We start from the raw sequence: 19,528 nt of genomic DNA, 5'->3' as shown, positions 1-19,528 counted from the left end.
GGGAGGGGGGGGGCACTCTTGCCGCTATTGTGGCTTAATAGTGGGACCTGGGAACTTGAGATGCAGCCCAATATGTAGCCCCTCACCTGCCCTATCCGTTGCTGTGTCGTTCCCATCACTTTCTTGAATTGCCCAGATTTTCACAAATGGAAACCTTAGCGAGCATCGGCGATATACAAAAATGCTCGAGTCGCCCATTGACTTCAATGGGGTTCGTTACTCGAAACAAACACTCGAGCATCGCGATAATTTCGTCCCGAGTAACGAGCACCCGAGCATTTTGGTGCTCGCTCATCTCTAAATAACTAGCATTGAAATTGAGGTTTAAGTGCTGTAATGTATTATTTTTGAGGTGGTGGGAGTCAAGAGTTTTAGGCATATACCTGTCAGGATTGTACCAGTCAAAAGGCAATTAAACTAACATCCAATAACAATAAGTGCCATAATATAAACCATGTAACACAAAAACACAGATAAATTAAATAGGTTTAGAAAAACCCTGGGCAGTCCAGGCTTAGAGGGGCCTCCAATAGTTATAGAGGGCCGTCCCAGAGCCTGGAGTAGAGAAAGCATCAAATCTCAGTAACTCGTCCCATTTCGCTGTGGCTACAGCCATATTAGGAAATTGGTGATCTGGGCTCTCCCCCTGGAATGAGCCTATGCCCGCTACTGTCCCCCGTGCAGGTACAAAAATCAGTGTCCGGAGTCCTAAAGGGCTCGCGGTGTCAAATAGGTGGGCGTGAGAGGCTTCATACTCATAAAGCAGTGCGACTAAGGGGGCACGGGGGAGCCATTAGAAAATGTGATGTCCCTTACGGAGAGGTGGCCAAGTTGGAAATCCGCCCCAGAGGGCATGGCTATACATTACATGTCAGTCCCAGGAAACCTCAGGTACTCAAGGAGTAAACTTTAACTTCGCATGACTGTCTCGGGCGACCTCAATCCAGGGAGCATGGACTTCGTTGTTTTCCAGCTGTGGACCATGTTTATGCCGGTGGTTGTGGTCTAGGAGGACTGCCATTGTCCAAGCAAGGGGGAATTCCCAGCTCTTCCAGGGCACGGTTTCCATCATCCTAAGATCGGATCATGAAGGAACATTCATTATGGTGGACTTGAAGTGCAAATGGAAAGTTACAGTGGTACCTGACACCCGCCTACTGTAAGGCGATTGTAATGGGCAGTAGAACTCTTCTCTTTGCCAAGGTTGCTGGTGCTTCGTCGGTGAAAAGCTGAACCACCGAAGGCACCCCTGGTAGAGCTCCAACTTCACGAGGTGTGGCAAGGATCTGGTCTGTCATGTCTGAGTAGTGCATCTTAAGGACAACATCTCTCGGTGTGTCTGAGTTGCTGGGCTTGGAAAACGCACGCTGGATCCTATCCATTTGGACTGATTCTTGAGTGACCTGTGGCAGGAGGGCTGAGAACAGGTTGAGGACCCCTTCTTTTAAGTTGCTGACGGAGTCCTCTGATTCTGATGTAACCCCTCCGACTTTGATTCTCCAGGTCCTCGCATTTTAACTCGAGCGCTTCTACGCGGGTAGCGTAGTCCTCCCACTTTGTTCTTTCATAGTCAAGAGCATCAAGTATGTCATCCGTCTTCTGCTCAAGATCACTTGTGTGCTGGCCCAGATCTCTCAGTTGCTTAAACATGTCCTGCTTCGCGGCCTACTTTTCCTCTCTGATAATACATTGAATTTGAGAGAGTACCGTACTGTCCGATGTGGATAGGTTCGTATCTGCATTAGGCATTGTAGGAGTACTTGATTGACCGTCTATCGTCTGTTCACTTGTGACCTTACTGAACCCAGGATTCTACCGCTTTTACCGTTTGTTGGAGCAGAGTTCTTGCGGGGAGCGTCCACTCAGTGCAGCAGTTGGTCAGGCCCCCGTGGCTTTCAGATTTTAATATAGTGCTAACAGTCCCGCACACTTTTTAGTAGCCTGCAGTAATTACTGTAGTGCTTACAGGCCAGCAAACTTTTCAGCAACTTTCAGTGTTTAATATAGCGCTTACAGTGCTTACACTATGCAGACATTTTCGCATCAGAAATTTGCTGAGCCCATTGCCGGGGGGAGGTAAACAGGATGAATTGACTAATTTATTTCAACCCCTTAACCCCATTCCAACAAACTTAAAACCGGTTAGTTCCTTTTATCCTGTAGATTATAAAGTAAGTTATATCAACCTTTTTTACCAGAATGTCCTACAGGACCTAAAAAAGATGCATAGTGACAAATCTGGGATTCTTTCCAAGCTCAATATAGATAATAAGTATGCCCTCTGGTCTTTACTGGAAAATGGGGACATCGTCATCAAAAATGCAGACAAAGGGGGGCATAGTCCTAATGGACAACGAATATTACCATCAGGAATCCCTTAGAATTCTTAATGAGGTTAAGTACTACAGAAAGTTGAAGGGGGGCCCTACAAAAGAAATGGTAAAATGTCTATTGTCTATGGTAGACGCGGCCCTTGACACTAATTGTCTGTCTAACAAGAAAGCAACTTCATCTATAAACAGAACCCGGAGGTCCCGTATTTTTGTCAATTGCTGAAAATACACAAAAATATTATGGAACCTCCAGGTAGGCCAATTGTTGGGATGAACTCAAGCGCATTATCCCAATATATAGATGTCCATCTGCAGAGATACGTGGTAAACCTCCCTTTGTATCTGAGGGATATAGGACACCTTTTGTCCCTCTTGGAATGTCTGGTCTGTGAAGACTCATTTATATGTTGTTCTTTAGATGTATGTTTCCTGTATTCGAATACTGAACACAATCTGGGTCTGGAAGCAGTTGAAAAAAGTCTGAAAGAAGACCCCGTGATGCCCACTCATCAGAGAAAATTTATTGTAAAAACCATAAAGTTTGTTTTAGAGAATAATTATTTTATCTATGATAAAAAATGTTATCTTCAGAAATGTGGGACCGAAATGGGGACCAAATTCGCCCCAAGTTACGCTAACATCTTCATAGGGGTTGTGGAGGGTAACATCTTAGTGAATGAAGGAATCATCTTTTACAGACGTTTCATTGATGACATTTTATTCACATAGAATGGGGAAAAGAAGGACTTGGAATCTTTTTTGTCACAAATCAATTATAATACGTGGAATTTGACCTTTACTAGTAACATTAGCTGGAAAAGTAGGGTTTTTCCAGACCTGGAACTCTATTCTCAAGGTAAAGAAAAAATTATGACTAAAACCCATTTTAAAATACAGACATGAAAAGTTTTATAAGTTTCTCCAGCTGCCATTTGAAATCGTGGAAGGTGAATGTACCATATGGACAATTTAAATGCATCAGGAGGAACTGTTCCACAGAGGCACTATATCAACAACAAGCTGAAATCTTAGGCTGGGTTCACACGGCCGTGACGGGCTCCGCAAGCGGAATTCCGCAGCAGAGCCTATCACGGCGCCCCCCCCCCCCCCCAGAGACCCCATACTTACCTCCAGATCCGCTGCCTGATGTCCCGCATGATGCTTCGGCGTGCATGCGCAATAGAGCGCGTGACGCGCCGGTTGTGTCATATGACACGCCCACAGCGTCACATGACGCGGCTGGCGGTAGGCAGGGAAGCGGTTTCACGCTATCTTCCGCTGTGCTACAGCGGAAGATAGCGTGACGACGGCTTCCATTGACTGCAATGGAAGCCGTCCGCGCGTACACCCACGGCAAATAGAACATGCCGTGGGTGAGGATGTGTGATTTCACGATGTGGAATTCCGCATCGTGAGCATTATGCTATTAGGTTCCATAGAACCTAATAGCTGCGGGGCAACGCGGCGGATTTCCGCCGAGTAATACGCGGTGGAATTCCGCCCGTGTGCAGCCACCTTTAATCAAAAGATTTAAAGACAAAGGCTACCCAATGCCCCTAATTGATTCAGCACATAAAAAGCCTTGAGAGAACACATAATTATTTCTAATGATAAAGACAAACCCACCACGAATCATCAGAACCGCGGTATCTCTTTTGTTACAAGATTCAGCAACCATTAGCAAATAAAAAACATACTGAAAAAATGTTGGGGATTCTAGGGGGGGGGGGAAACCTTTTTTGAGGGATCAGATAGAAAGAAACTCAAAGGTGCTATTTAGTAGAAAGAGGACCCTCAAGAATATTTTGGCCCCCTCTTGCCCAAGAGATATAATACCAAAACGGCTAGTTGCAAGTAACTATACAACTAGCGTGATGGGGCATATAGGTGTAATAGGAACAGGTGTAAGTGCTGCAAAATGATAAACCATGGGGGGAAAATTATCATATCAGATCAGGAAACAGACCCCATGAAAATCAAAGATCTTCTAAATTGTGGTTCTGACTTCATTGTTTATCTGATGGAATGTACTTGCGGCCTGCGTTACATTAGCCGTACGACCAACACGCTCCGAAGTAGGGTCAATTAGCATAGGTTTGGTATCCTTAAGGGATACACTAAGCATAGTGTATCCAGACACTTTCTTGAAAAGCATAATTATAATGTGGACCATCTAAAAGGGACACCAATAGAATGTATTACATCTAAATCATTTAGCTGTCTCAAGACGTGTGAAATGTTTTGGATCTTCAGACTCAATACTCTCTCACCGTTTGGTCTGAATGAGACATTAGAGAAAATTTAGGCCAGCAAAATAACACGACCCACTTTGGTTTCTTCTTTGGTATTCTTCAGGCCCCCAAAATAAAGGATGAAAAAGGTCTAAAAGAATCTCCTTGGAGAGGTGAGAATCTAACCTTCTAAACCTCCCGCCCCCTCTTTACTTTTTTATTAATCCCGAATTCTGTTTTGTCCCTTTCCCCCCACCTATTTTTGTCCTTACTCCTTTCTTCCCTTTTTCCTTCCCCCTTCCCCTTCCCATCATGAGGGACCCCTTACCAAAGTACACAAGAAAGCTTCCCCTATATATATATATATTTATTTATTTATATATACACGGTTATATATACTTCAATGTCTCAATTTATGACCACATGTTTTTGGAGTGAGTGACGTTGCCCAGTCTTCCTCCATGTGGACATTTTCCCTCTATAGATAAAAAAACGGAAGCAAATTAATTTAATAGAATTAAAGTTTACAGAAAGACACTATTATTATTATTATTTTTAACATACACAAGGGTCTAACAATTTCCCCCAGACCATTCAGTGTGCCAATATCTGATGGTTATGGGTTTTTAATAAGGTTTACTCAGTTTTAAATAAGACACAGAGGATGATGGAGTGACGTCATTCCGTCACGCTGGAACGCATGTGTGCGTGTCAAGTGGGTCATGCAGGACGAGTGCTACTTCACGACACCAGCGGGGGGTTAGGGTTTAGGGTCGGGGTTTGTTGCCGACTCTCCTACGGGCCTGCTGCTGCTTATTTAATGGCCCGGCCACTCGTGCAGATCTCCAAAGGGGGGGGGGGGTGGGGGTGTACCCAACAACCAATCAGGTCGCTGGAATCGCTCACCGCTACTGAAGTGCGGCTGAAATACCAAATATGCATTCCGGAGTGATGGGACCCCAGGTCACACAGTGAGCTCAGTAAGCACGGATTTCTCTATATTTATTCGGGTGCTAGATATGTTTTTTATGCTGGATAAGGGCCAGTCAGTGGCCGAAACGCGTTGCACCCTATCTCCTTCCCCGCTGGGAAGGATTGTTTGTGTCTATTTGTATAATTATATCACTGTGGATTAAAGAAGATTCTACTACTCTCTTCGGGTTTATCGGTCCACTCCACGAAGGGGGATCTTCTAGTGACTTACAGGCTATCTGGGACCCTGAGATTGGAGGTTTTTGTCCTTTTTGGGTCTACATTGGGGAACCTCCCCCTTCCCAAGTGTGTACTCCGGCTCCCGGTTTGTCCTCTTATGTGAAGCGCATGTCTATATCTTCTAATAGTGTCTCATCCCCATTATCTGATATTTTGGAGTTTTTTTTCTTTTTATGTATGTGCTGCTCTCCTACTTTGGTGGTTTTTAAGAGGACGAAGGAAGTTCTGTTGCGTTATCATCTGATCAATCCAGGCGCTGTCCATCCTCACCTTCTCCAGTGAGGGAAAATGTATCACTTATCTTCAAGCTAAAACGTCTTCATTTTGTACCGATTATAAGAAGTTGAGGAGATCTCCTGGATTAGAGGACAATTCACTAACAGGAGGCCGTATAGACCTCGGGTGCACAACAATCAAAGAGAAATCAGGCTGCTCCAAAAACCTCAGAATTAGGATGCAAATTTACCAAACTCCCCTGGCTGCAGGAAGATTGTCTAAATTCTCACACATGTGGCCCTCCTCCAATGTTTCCTACATTATTCAGTCATTAGGAGGTTATTCCATGGACTTGGTTGCATTCCACCGGATCGGTTTGTGATATACAGGAATCAGGAGTGTACTCAGACCTTTTCAGTCCACAAGCCGTGGAGCAGGGATAGCATCTGATCGTTGGTTTCACTTATTTGAACAATTTCTACTGAAAAAGAAGCTCAAGATAAAGTCCATTTGTTAAGAAAATTATGGATCATTATATCATTTAATTACTTTTCTATTAAATTGTAGACTAGAAAGTGAAGGGTTAAATGTAACCATTTCTATATACCACTGAGTGTATAGGACAGAGATAAGGAAGTCCTCCAGACCCCCTCCCTGCATTCCTTCCTAATGAAATAATGGGTTCCTTGTATGTTATAGATTCACCTTATGGCAATCATTCAGTTCTGGCCGATCCTGTATTCGGAGTAGTTTTGGAGGTAGATACTTTTTCTGTAATATCATCTATGTGTGTCTGTCTGTCTGTGTGTCTGTCTGTCTGTCCTTTATGCGCTACTACACCATTCATCCGATCGCCATGAAACTTTGGGAAGTTGTTGAGTACATTCCTGGGAAGATTACTGGCATAGTACATCTATCCTACGATAGGTGGCGCTCATACGAGCATCGTCGACAGTTATGCCCCCCAGACAAAGATCAACCAATCGATTTGCATCTCAAGCACGAAAGAAAAAAGGCATAACGAGCAAGCGTGTTCAACTACAAAATGATGCATCCGCCGAACAGCTCACAAAACAATTGCTGGATATTGAGAATGCTGAGGTAAAATGAAAGCTGTGCTGTCATTGGTTGCTATTCCTTATACTGCTGAGGACTGGTGCTGCTCTGGAGAAGTCTTGGAGGCGGGGATGAGAGGTTTGAGTTAAAGGGGCACTCAGTTAGATTTTTTTTTAACAGAGCAGAAGGCGTGGGATGGGTGGTGGATTAAGATGAGAGATGCCTTGTAGTGCGTTGCGGTGCTGTGGAGGGCTTTGTGGATGAGGGTGGTGAGTTTAAATTGTATTTTGTATTTGATAGACAGCCAGTGCAGTGACCGGCACAGGGCAGAGGCATCCGAATAGCAGCGGGACAGAAAGAGGAGTCTGGGTGCGGCATTCAGAATGGATTGGAGGGGGGAAGAGTCTGGAGCGGGGAGTATAGGAGATTGCTCTAAACAGGCAGCACCATCACCAATAATAGGTTGGACGGTATGAGGCGCCATTGTGCCATTAATGTTTAAAACTTTAATAACTATTGTTCAAGAACTAATGTCTTTGCTCGCTGGAGCAACCAATCACAGCGCAGCTTTCATTTTACCTCAGCAGTATAACAAATTAAAACTGCGCTCTGATTGGTTGCTGTACTACTAAGGTGAAACGAAAGACGCACTGTGATTGGTTTTTTTCGGCAATCTGTAAAATATGTGTTTACTAGATTATTTTTGCCAACTTTCAAGTTCCCAGGTTCCTTTTGATATTGTTTTCCCATACACACTCTGACCCCCCTTTTCTTCCCCTTTGGGGTTAAATTTCAAGGAATCCTTTCTTCGTGGATCTCCACGTTCTACAAAGAAGCTGCTGCCAAACTTCATGTTTCTAACTTCAGCAGTTTCAGTTCTGCGTTGATGAATCAGTCAGTCGGGACATTTCATTTTATATGTATAGATGGAAAGTCTCAGCTTATTCCGGTCCAAGAACTCAAATCCAATAAATGTATTGAAGACTGTGTGATGAAAGAGTGTGCTCCATCCTCAGCAATGTCTCCTATCTAGTCCGGAGCCACTAATAACTATAGCTTCTGCTGTGAGAGTCTTTCTACTCCCCTCAGATATAAATCAGAGCTGCACCTGCAGTTACAAGCATTGGCCACTACACCGGGTCGGACCACCTGCTTCTGTTCTGGCCTCTGTGTACTGCAGTGCTGACAGCAGGCACCGGATCAGCCAGGGTCCTGAGCGATGGACTCCAGCGGATCAATTATTATTGACTTGTCCTGAGGATCAGTCAGCAATAGTATTTGCCTGGAAACCCCTTCGGAGTATTTCGCTGTTTGGTAGTCAGTTCTACAGAATGGAAATGGCAGGCTGCAGTGAGATGTAGTGAGGGATGATGAGAGTCATAGGACATTGGCTGAGTGAAGAGCACAAGGGTGATGATGGAGCCGACAGAAAGGCTGCAGGAATCGGTAGACTCTTGAATGGATAGAAGTAGTGCGGTCAGATATCCTGCACTGAGAACTGCATTGTGGAAGAGATGTGTTTCCTATACTCTGTGCATTTGTGTAGAAACATTTTAGTTTGTGATCGGTGTCTCTTGCTCCTCTACTTGCCATCTGAATTTTAGTTCTTTGTTCTTTTTTTCACTTCCAATAGAAAGGTTCTCCCTTGTATTGATTAGCCGTATATTCTTGCCTGGCCTTTTATTTCCCTGTTATATTGTTCTAGTTTATGTGCATTAGTGATTAGAGACATTATAAAACTGTTGCATTCCTCAGTTCAGTGGACTGATTTAGTGTTTCTCTCTGCTCAGACTCTTTTGTGCTTTTTTAAGTCTTAAATTTCTGTGTGTGAACATTTATTTAGATCAAGAGGGGTGACCCCCTCCCTTTTGCATGTATATGTTATAATTATGTGCCATCCAAACTAGTTTCATTCATAAGCCTGATGAAGGGGGCGATATCCTGTAACATCATGTATTTTTGTTAGCCATTAAAAGGTCCCATATCTACAAGATTACTTGGCTTCTCTTACTGAGAACAATCACACTTCACTCTACCGGCTACACGGTACCAAACCTTTTTTTCATATTAGCAGGAACAGCTGATGTTCTGTAGGACTGAGGGGTCTTGTTAGCCTATCAGACACATCTGTGATTTGTGCCTCTGGCAGACAGCTCACCTCTCGTGGGGTCGTGTCAGGTCTGCAGACAACGGCCTCTGTTCCTCTATAGGGAATCCCCCACAACCAGCATCTCCACTTCACAGCAACAACACTTCTGTAGGGGGTCTGTCAACGGAGACCAGTGCGGATGTTGCCTGAGTCCAAATTCAAAGGAGAATTTATAATGAGTACTCATAGTTGAGAACCATAATAAGCCACTACACACACACAGTCTAGTGAATCAGAATGAATTCTACTTTATTGTTAAGCATTGCTAGTTTTTATGCAAGATGAAAAGAAGGCGTTTCCAAATGTTACCTGATACTAAGTTTCAAGCTACTTTACTTCTGATATTACTGACCAAGTCCTCATTCCAACAGATTACAATATGGCTGTAAATCAAAGCCTTCTAAACAAAAGGTATCAGCACACTCCTGTTTGAAGTGGACATCAAACAGTTACATATGATCATAAAGATTGACTCCATACTGTCAAACTTACTTACACCTCTTCCCAGACCAGGATGTAATCTTAAAAGTCCATTGTGTTAAGTTTAACCTTGTCTCCAAGTCAATCGGATTTGCACATCAAAGAGGGGGCATTGTTTCTAGTTTGCAGATAGAACTGGTTTAGCCACCTACTTAGTATATTCTGGTAAAGGTTCAAACTTGTAGTCAAAGATGGCTGAATGAAATCATACATTTAGTATTTTAAAATCCAAATAAACGCTTGAATATACCTTTTGACATATGATTCTATATCCAAATTCTATTAGCAACTTCCGGAATGTTTTACATATTTTTCATTTCCCTAATACATAACATATACAACCAAATAACTAATATCACATTTATTACACTGTTTCCTTATCTTTCTTATGTTGGGTTATTTAAAAATAGGATTAACCCCTAACACTTCTATCCCTCCATCCAGGAGGATTCTGGGGGTTTATAGACCGTTCTCTGTGCGCAAATTCAATTCTTGATGCACCACTTCTCATATATGCATGTCTCTTCACCTCCATCTCACACATACTCGGCTCTGCTCCTCTGTCTGAAACACAGTCGACTCTGCTCCTTCAACTCTAGCACACGCTCGGCTCCGCTCCTCCGTCTCGCACTCACACACCCTCCCCTCCGCCTCGCAAGTGCTCGGCTCTGCTCCATCCACTCTCTGAATACATCCTCACACAGCAGAGTCCTGCATCCACTGAGCGGAGACCTGGTCATGTGACCCCTTGTCTCCTCCCACACACTGATCACATGACGGTGACATCATCACAGGTCCTGTAAGCACAGAACAACCGCACGGCTCCTGTCCAGCTGCAGGTGGAGGTATGTGGGGTCTCCAGCACTGGGGGGGAGGTATCATTAACCCTTTCATAAACGTTGTTAGAAGTAGCCGCTCTCTTTCTGGCCCTCAGACCCCTCAGGCTGCTGTCACCGCGGCGTTGGGGGCCGTTCAGGGTTTTCATCTCTCTGCTTTGTTTTTGGAGGAGAGATAATTAAATAAAAGTGAAAGAAACGGATTCATGTTTTCCCCATTGATTTCAAGTAGTAGGACAGGGAGCGTGTTATCAGGGGAGTACAGAGGGGTTGGTTTAGGGGCATAGGGGTAACTACAGGGGATGCGATTACACCCCGGCCCAGGAACCTTAGAGCCCATAAGGCCTTTATTCTCCATATAGGGAGCCCAGTACTATGGATAAAACATTATAGTTTGGGGCCCCTTTACAGGTTTTGCATTGGGGCCCCGGAGCTTTAGGTTACGCCTCTGTTTAGGGGATATAGTATGCCTCCCTGAAGAGGCGCGTTATTAGCAGAAAAAAGAGGAAGCCAGCAGCAGAGCAATATTCACTGCCAGAGTTTGACAATTACAGGAAGGGCCTGTGGGGGGCGCACTCCGATGGATCCGTGACTCCTTGGATCCCAGCAAACATAGTCCCATAAAACAGATGCAGGAGCAGCACGCCAGGGATTCTTTAAGAAATAATGTAGCACCAAAAAGGCGCTTCCTTTAACCCCTTAGTGACAAAGCCTGTTTGCGCCTTAGTGACGGAGCCAAATTTTGGAAATCTGACATGCGTCGTTCAACGTAGCATAACTCCATAAAGGCTTTATATATCCAAGTGATTCTGACATTGTTTTTTCGCCACATGTTGTACTTCATTTAGGTTGTAAAAAGAGACCGATATAATTTGTGTATATTTATTAAAAGTACCAATATTGGAAAAATTTTGAAAAAATTGTCATTTTTTCACATTTTCAACCGTAATAGCTCAAATATGTCCAAACATACTGTACAAATTTTTGATAAGATACATATTTCCATCTGTTTACTTTATTCTGAATGCACATTTGAAAAACTTTTGTGTTTTTTTTAAGCATTTAGAGGACATACAAATTTAACATTGCTTTTCAGCATTTTGAGGAACACTTTGTTTTCCTGCACCAAACCAAGTTTGCAAAGGCTCATAAGTGTCAGAATAATAGATACCCCCTCAAATGACCCCATTTTAAAAACTACACCTCTTAATGTATTCACTGAGGGGTGTCATGAGTATTTTGACGCCACCAGTTTTTTTCAGGAATTAATTCAATTTAGAGGAGAAAAAATAAAATTTCATATTTTTGCAAATATGTCATTTTAAAGACATTTTTTTTTCCTATAGAGCCCATGAAAATGAGGATTTACACACCAAAATGGATACCCCCGTTTCTCCCGTGTTCAGAAACATACCCATTGTGGCCCTAATCTTATGTCTGGATGCACAACGGGCCCAAAACAAAAGGAGTAGTCAGTGTCTTTCAGAACATAAATTTTGCTTGAAGGCGTTTTAGACCCATAGCACATTTGTAGAGCTCTTGAACGGCCAAAACCAAAGAGAACCCCTACAAGTGACCCCATTTTGAAAACTAGACCCCTTAACGAATTTATCTAGGGGTGTACTGCCCATTTTGACCCCACAGTTTTTGAATGAATTCAAGCCAAGCAAAAGGAAAAAATTGTGATTTTCGTTTCTTTGTCAATTCTGTCATTTTAAAAACAGCTTTTTTTGTACAGCACACACATGAATGAAGCCTTGCACCCCAAAATGGATACCCCTGTTTCTCCCGTGTTCAGAGACATACCCATTGTGGCCCTAATCTTATGTCTGAATGCACAACGGGGCCCAAAACGAAAGGAGTAGTCTGTGGTTTTCAGAACATAAATTTTCCTTGGAGGCGTTTTAGGCCCCATAGCACATTTGTAGAGCTCTTGAGCGGCCCAAATCAAAGAGAACCCCCACAAGTAACCCCATTTTGAAAACTAGACCCCTTAACGAATTTATCTAGGGGTGTACTGCCCATTTTGACCCCACAGTTTTTGAATGAATTCAAGCAAAGCAAAAGGAAAAAATTGTGATTTTTTTTGTTTTTTGTTTTTTTGGCAATTCTGTCATTTTAAAAACAGCTTTTTTTGTACAGCACACACATGAATGAAGCCTTGCCCCCCAAAATGGATACCCCCGTTTCTCCCGTGTTCAGAAACATACCCATTGTGGCCCTAATCTTATGTCTGGATGCACAACGGGGCCCAAAATGAAATGAGTAGTCGGTGTCTTTCAGAACATAAATTTTGCTTGAAGGCGTTTTAGGCCCCATAGCACATTTGTAGAGCTCTTGAGTGGCCAAAACCAAAGAGAACCCCCACAAATGACCCCATTTTGAAAACTAGACTCCTTAACGAATTTATCTAGGGGTGTACTGCCCATTTTGACCCCACAGTTTTTGAAAGAATTGAAGCAAAGCAAAAGGAAAAAATTGTGATTTTCATTTTTCTGGCAATTCTGTCGTTTTAAAAACAGCTTTTTTTGTACAGCACACACATGAATGAAGCCTTGCCCCCCAAAAGAGATCCCCCTGTTTGTCCCGTGTTCAGAAACATATCTATTGTGGCCCTAATCTTTTGTCTGGATGCACAACGGGGCCCAAAATGAAAGGAGTAGTCGGTGGCTTTCAGTACAGAAATTTAGCATGAAGGTGATTTAGGCCCCATTGCCTACTTGTAGAGCCCTTGAGCGGCCAAAACGACAGAGAGCCCCCCAAATGACCCCATTTTGAAAACTAGACCCCCTAACGAATTTATCTAGGGGTGTACTGTGTATTTTTACACTACAATTTTTGAATAAATCTAAGCAAAGCAGTAGGAAAAAAATTACAATTTTCATTTTTTTGGCAATTTTGTCAATTTAAAAACTGTTTTTTTTGTACAGTGTACATAGGAATGAAGACATTCATCCCAAAATGGATACCCCCGTTTGTACCGTGTTCAGAAACATACCCATTGTGGCCCTAATCTACTTACAGGAAACATGGCAAGGCCTATAATGGAGGGAACACCCGTTGGATTGCAGGGCACAACTGAATAAATTACAGGCCCCATTGCCCACTTGTACGGAAAAAAAATTGACACCTTAAAAAAATATCCCCCCCCCCCCCCCCCACACACACAGACCCCTACCCCTCCGCCCCCTTTTCGGCGTTCCCCAAATCTTAGATAAAAGTAATAATGTGAACTGTGTAATATTTCCAAAGACAGGGGTAATTACGGAGGCTCGTTGGAATGGGCCCATGGGGCAATAAAACCGGTATCCCCCCTCCTCTCATGCTTTTTGGGGGTATTTCTTGACCTCAGTGGCGGGTATGGGGTGTAAAAAGTGGCGCTCTGTGAGTCTTCGTAAGCTTGCGGAGGTGCGGCGGTCTCACACAGAAGGCGTTCAACAAGCTGCTCCTGGAACTGCAGGAAGGCAAACGTTCCCGGGCTTCTTGTAAATTACGTATCACAGGTAGCGGTCTGAATAACGCCGGGCTCACACGGCCGTAGGTGGAATCTGCTTGCGGAGGTGAGGGGAGATGAACCTTCACCTTATTTTTACTTTTACGTGATCGCCATTATCCATTGTATAACGGCGAACACGTGACCAGGAACTGCTCACCGCGGCCCCCCGTGACATCTCCAGGCTCTCGGCTAAGTTTTGTAGCCAGTAGCAGGGAGATTTTAAATTACCACGGCTTTTGCGCATGCACCTGCCATATTAGCGACGGGCGCGTGCGCAGAAGCTGGGGTAAGGTCCGCGGATAAATCCGCGGGCCTTAGGTACGTCATTTCATCCTCCCTCACGGATATGATCCATGGGGGGAGATGAAACGCAAGTTTTTTAAACTTTTTTTTTACTTTTTGCACTTTTTTTTTTTTACTTTTTACCCCTTTTTTTATTTTTATTTTTTAACTTTTTGCACTTTTTTTTTTACTTTACATGATCACTGTCATCCATTGGATGACAGTGATAATGTCCCTGGTGACATCCCTCTGCTCTGGGCTACACATGGCAGCCAAGAGCAGAGGGATTTTGAATTTCCCGGGGCTCGAGCCCCTCTGTGCACGCGCCCGATGTCAATCATCGGGCGCACATGCGCAGACGGGGATTTCGGGTCCCGGGACATCGGGACATCGCAGAGGATCGGGGGTGAGTATTTTCACCTCCCCTCATGGATCCGATCCATGAGGGGAGGTGAAACCTTCCTTTTTTTTTACTTTTTGAACTTTTTCGCGATCGTCGTTATCTAATCGATAGCGGCGATCGCGGGCCCGGGGACCGCTGTGAGCGGTAACACCTCCTGGCTCCCGGCTACCTTCAGGAGCCGGGAGCCAGGAGCCAGGAGATTTTAAATTTGCCGGGGGCTCCCGGGCTTCTGCGCATGCGTGAGACGTCATCGTCAGGCGCGCATGCGCAGAAGGCCGCCGGTGGGTCCGGGAGGACAAGATCTCCGTGGGACACCGCCGACAAGCCGGGTAAGTAATTTCAGCTGCCCTGGTGGAGCCGATCCAGCAGGGCAGCTGAATAACTAACTTTTTTGACAGTTTTCTTTACTTTTTTGCGATCGGCGCTAGCCACTGGCTAGCGCCGATCGCAATGCCGGGGGGGACTGCCCGCATCCTGGGATGACAGCTCCATGCTGTCGGCTACCTGCGGGCACCGACAGCATGGAGCTGTCATGTCCTCAGGCAAGTGGGCATTAATCCAAAGAGGATGCATAAAACTACGTCCTCTAGGATTAAAGCCCACTTTCTGAGGACGTAGTTTCCCGATGGGGCAGTCGTTAAGGGGTTAATAAATCTCCATAAAAATGCGACGCCTGAGAAAGGCCAGTGCAGGGCTGAAACGTCGCATTATCATGGAGAGTTAATAAGGGAAGCGCCTTTTTGTTGCTACATTATTTCTTAAAGAATCCCTGGCGTGCTGCTCCTGTGTTTGTTTTATGAGGTGCATTTTTAATGCTCACCTGAAGTTTAGTGTGTCAGGGATTACCCGGATAGTTTGGGGTAGCGCGTTCCAGAGGACTGGTGCTGCTCTGGAGAAGTCTTGGAGGCGGGAATGAGAAGTTTGAGTTAAAGGGCACTTAATTTGATTTCATTAGCAGAGCGGAGGTGCAGGTGGCAGGTTTTGGCCACAGATTGGATGTGGGCGGTGAAGGAGAGGTCTGAGTCCAGTGTTACCCCAAGGCAGTGGGTTTGCTGTCTGGGGTTTATTTTTTTAATTCAAATATTTTTTATTGAATTTTCCTCGTCCGAAGATGTTTAAGTAACAATACAAAACCTGTCTGGGGGTTATGGTAGTGCCAACTACTGCTATGGAGATGTTGGGGGAGGTCAGCTGGTAGAGGGTGGAAAAATGAAAAGGTCAGTTTTTGAGAGGTTAAGTTTGAGAAAAAGGAAGGACGTGGTACTTGAGGCAGCGGATAGACAGTCAGTGGTGTTTTTGAGAAAGGGTGGAGGGATGTCACTTGAGGAGGTGTATAGCTGGGTGTCATCAGCATAGATGTTGGAGGCAAAATCTGCAAATGGTTAGCGTAATTGGGTCTGTATAGATAGAGAAAAAAAGAGGCCAAGGACCGAGTTCTGAGGGATCCCGACAGCGAGAGGAAGTGGAGAGGATTTAGAGTCAGAGAAAAAGACACTGAAAGAGCGGTCAGAGAGGTAGGATGAGAACCAGGAGAGGGCAGTGTCCTTTAGGTCGATAGAGTGGAGCTTGGCAAGGAGAAGGTTATAGTCAACAGTGTCACATGCAGCGGACAAGTCAAGGAGGATTAATAGGGAGTATTGACCCCTTGACTTGACCATTATCAGGTCATTAGACACATGTGAGGGTGGTTTCGGTCTAATGGAGAGGGCGAAACTGGACTGGAGGGGGTGGAGGATAGATTTGTCAGAGAGAAAGCGAGTAACGTGAGAATAGACCAGGCGTTCAAGTAGTTTTGAGATGAAGGGAAGGTTAGAGATAGGTCGGTAGTTGGCAGCATCAGTCGGGTCAAGGGGTGGTTTCTTTAGAAGAGGGTATATAATGGAATTTTTGAAGGAGGAGGGGAAAATATCTGTAGACAGGGAGAAGTTGAAGATTGTGGTGAGATGGGTGAGGACAGCCAGGCATAGGAGATCGGAGGAGTTTGACGGAGCGCATAAGTGAGTTTTTTTCCTTTGTCTTCATTATAGAGATCGGAGGAGTTGTGAGGGGAGAGGGACACTAGCACAGGTGGTGGGGTGAGTGGAGGAAAGCAGTCCGGAGACTTCTTCCTCTGTCGTTGGTTCAAGTATAGATAGTGGGTGAGTCATGTATGCAGTGCTGAAAAGGCTGGGATCAGGGCTAGCTGTGCAACGCTTGGGGAATCCTATATGTATAGTTTTGCGACTAGCTCTCCAGTGCTGAGGTCCATCACAGCAGCCTGTGTTTTGGTGCTAAGGAGGGAACGGAAAGTGTCCAAGAGTTTTTTGGGGTTGTGGGATAGTGAGGAGACAAGGGAGGTGAAATAAACTTGTTTGGCATGATGGAGGGTGAGCTTGTAGGTTTTAAACATAAATTTGAAGTGGATGAAGTCCGCAGGCTGTTTGGATTTATGCTACAGTCGTTCAGCATATCTGGAGCACCGCTGTTTGGGGAGTGAGCCGTGGTTGTCGTGGTCTGCAGTTTATGGCTCTAGTCACAGAGCCGCTTCATCAAGGGCGCATTTGAAGGTGGTGGCGTAATGTTCAGCAGCCAGGTTGGGGCATGAGAGGAGAGAGATGGGGAACAGGGAGGAGTGGAGGGTTTTGGCGAACTGTTGGGTGCGGACAGTTTAGCAGTTCCTGGAGATGCGAAAGAGGAGAGGAGGTAAAACCTGCAAAGGAGACACTGAATGTGCGGTCGGATAGGTAGGAGGAGAACCAGGAGAGAGCAGTGTGCTTTAGGCCGATGGAGCGAAGCATAGTGAGTAGGAATTTGTGGTCAACAGTGTCAAATGCTGTGGAGAGGTAGAGGAGGGTCAGTAGGGAGTAGTCACCCTTTGATTTAGCCGCCAGGAGTTGACACTATTGTAAGGGCGGTTTCTGTCGAATACAGAGGGCAGAAGCCGGACTGTAGGGGGTCAAGAAGAGAGTTTTCTAAGAGATAGCTTATGAAGTGGGAATAAACCAGGTGTTCTTATAGTTCAGAGATAAAGAGGAGATCTCAGATGGGTTGTAGTTGGCAGCATCAGTCGAGTCAAGCGTCGGTTTCTTTAGCAGTGGGGATATGATAGCATGTTTAAATGTGGAGGGTAAAATGCCAGAGAGAGGTTGAATATAGTGGTGAGGTGGGAGATAACCACTGGGGAGAGGGACCGGAGGAGGTGTGAGGGGAGAGGGTCACTAGCGCAGGTGATGGGGCAAGCAGTGGAGAGCAATCTGGAGATTTCTTCCTCTGTCGTTGGTATGAGTACAGACAGTGAGCAGGAGCCAGATGCAGTGCTGCAGAGACTAGGGTCGGGGTAGTCTGGGATTGGGAGGTTAATCCCAGATGTCGTCTATTTTCTTTTTAAAGTAAGCAGCCCGCTCTTCTTCACTGATCAGTGTAAATGTTGGCGGCGACTGAGAGACCAACGATAATTCACGTGTCGGTCAGTGTCTGCAGACATGAAAACTAAACCACGATCGTTCATCTATTACTGACGTCCTGTTGACTGGAGATGGAAGCGGACGTCCTGCAACGATCTCCGGCCGCTCCACCTCCACTCACTGAGCGATTATGGTTTTTGGCCACTGAAGCACAGTCGTCCCATGTAAAAGGCCCTTACTGTTAGGATATGTTCACACTTGGATTCCAACTCTGAAAACTACAATAGAAATCTGTAGCTCAGCTGCAGATCGCCACCGCAGATCCACATGCGGATTTGGCCCTTTTCAATGAGCAAATCTGCATATACACTTTTTAGAGCAGATTTCTCCATCTGCAGATTTCAAATTTGTTTGCAGAAAAAAAATGGCGTGTGACTTCTGGACCCAGAATCTACAGCGGAAATTCCACACACAAATTAGCTTCAATTTCTGCAGCTCAAAATACATTGTAGATTTTATTGCAGATTCTCACCAAAATCCGCAACGGCTAAAGGTTTTCTTGAGCAAATATGGCTGATGAACAGCAGATCCACGAGGATCAACTATTATTAACCTATCCTGATGATGATTACTCAATAGTATTTGCCTGGAAAACCCCTTTGATATCTCCTCACACATTTCCCCTTATTATCTCCAGTAATTGTATTATTCCAGGGGATTTTGTATGATGTTACATTGTCTCGTCTTCTCTCCATTCAGGATCCTCGGCTGATATCTTGAATATAAGATAATTATCCTGATTGACCCGACAAGGATGGATCGGAAGAAGGACAAGATGGCGGAGAGTATATTCAACCTCACCCTAGAGATACTCTTCCGGCTTACAGGAGAGGTGAGAGATTCTGGGGATGATGTCACGTTCCATCATTATTATGTTTGTAAAATTTGACCTGACCGCCTCGTAGCTTTGCAGATGCAACCTCACTGACAGTATCGCCCATTCTTGTTGTATCTCTACTCGCCTCTGTTGACCCCATACAGGCTATCCTTAGATTTAATTCTACCAGCCCGCTTACATGCAGACATGGACAGCTCCCACTCTACCGGCTTGCTTACATGCAGACATGGACAGCTCCCACTCTACCGGCTTGCTTACATGCAGACATGGACAGCTCCCACTCTACCGGCTTGCTTACATGCAGACATGGACAGCTCCCACTCTACCGGCTTGCTTACATGCAGACATGGACAGCTCCCACTCTACCGGCTTGCTTACATGCAGACATGGACAGCTCCCACTCTAACGGCTTGCTTACATGCTGACATGGACAGCTCCCACTCTACTGGCTTGCTTACATGCAGACATGGACAGGTCCCACTCTACCGGCCAGCTTACATGCAGACATGGAAAGGTCCTAAGATACTGGCCCACTTACATGAAGACACGGATA

The 19,528-nt window shown here is 45.0% G+C and overlaps 1 protein-coding gene across 8 annotated transcripts in view; it reads left to right on the top strand.

Annotated features, from left to right (window-relative positions):
- The window catches only part of LOC136624332 (oocyte zinc finger protein XlCOF6-like), a 459,204-nt gene that overhangs the window by 356,498 nt on the left and 83,178 nt on the right, over positions 1–19,528 (top strand). Inside the window, exons 1-2 of one of the 8 annotated variants that reach the window (XM_066598254.1) lie at positions 10,476–10,522; positions 18,837–18,969. The exons of the other annotated variants lie outside the window; for them this stretch is intronic. Of the exons in view, the coding sequence (XP_066454351.1) occupies positions 18,892–18,969 (78 nt within the window). The 5' untranslated portion in view covers positions 10,476–10,522; positions 18,837–18,891. Of the gene's footprint in view, positions 1–10,475; positions 10,523–18,836; positions 18,970–19,528 lie in introns of those variants that run through there. 8 annotated transcript variants of the gene reach the window in all.

This window comes from Eleutherodactylus coqui, chromosome 4, assembly GCF_035609145.1.
Source record: "Eleutherodactylus coqui strain aEleCoq1 chromosome 4, aEleCoq1.hap1, whole genome shotgun sequence".
NCBI classification, from domain to species: Eukaryota; Metazoa; Chordata; class Amphibia; order Anura; family Eleutherodactylidae; genus Eleutherodactylus; species Eleutherodactylus coqui.
This window is presented reverse-complemented; position numbering and strand designations above follow the sequence as displayed.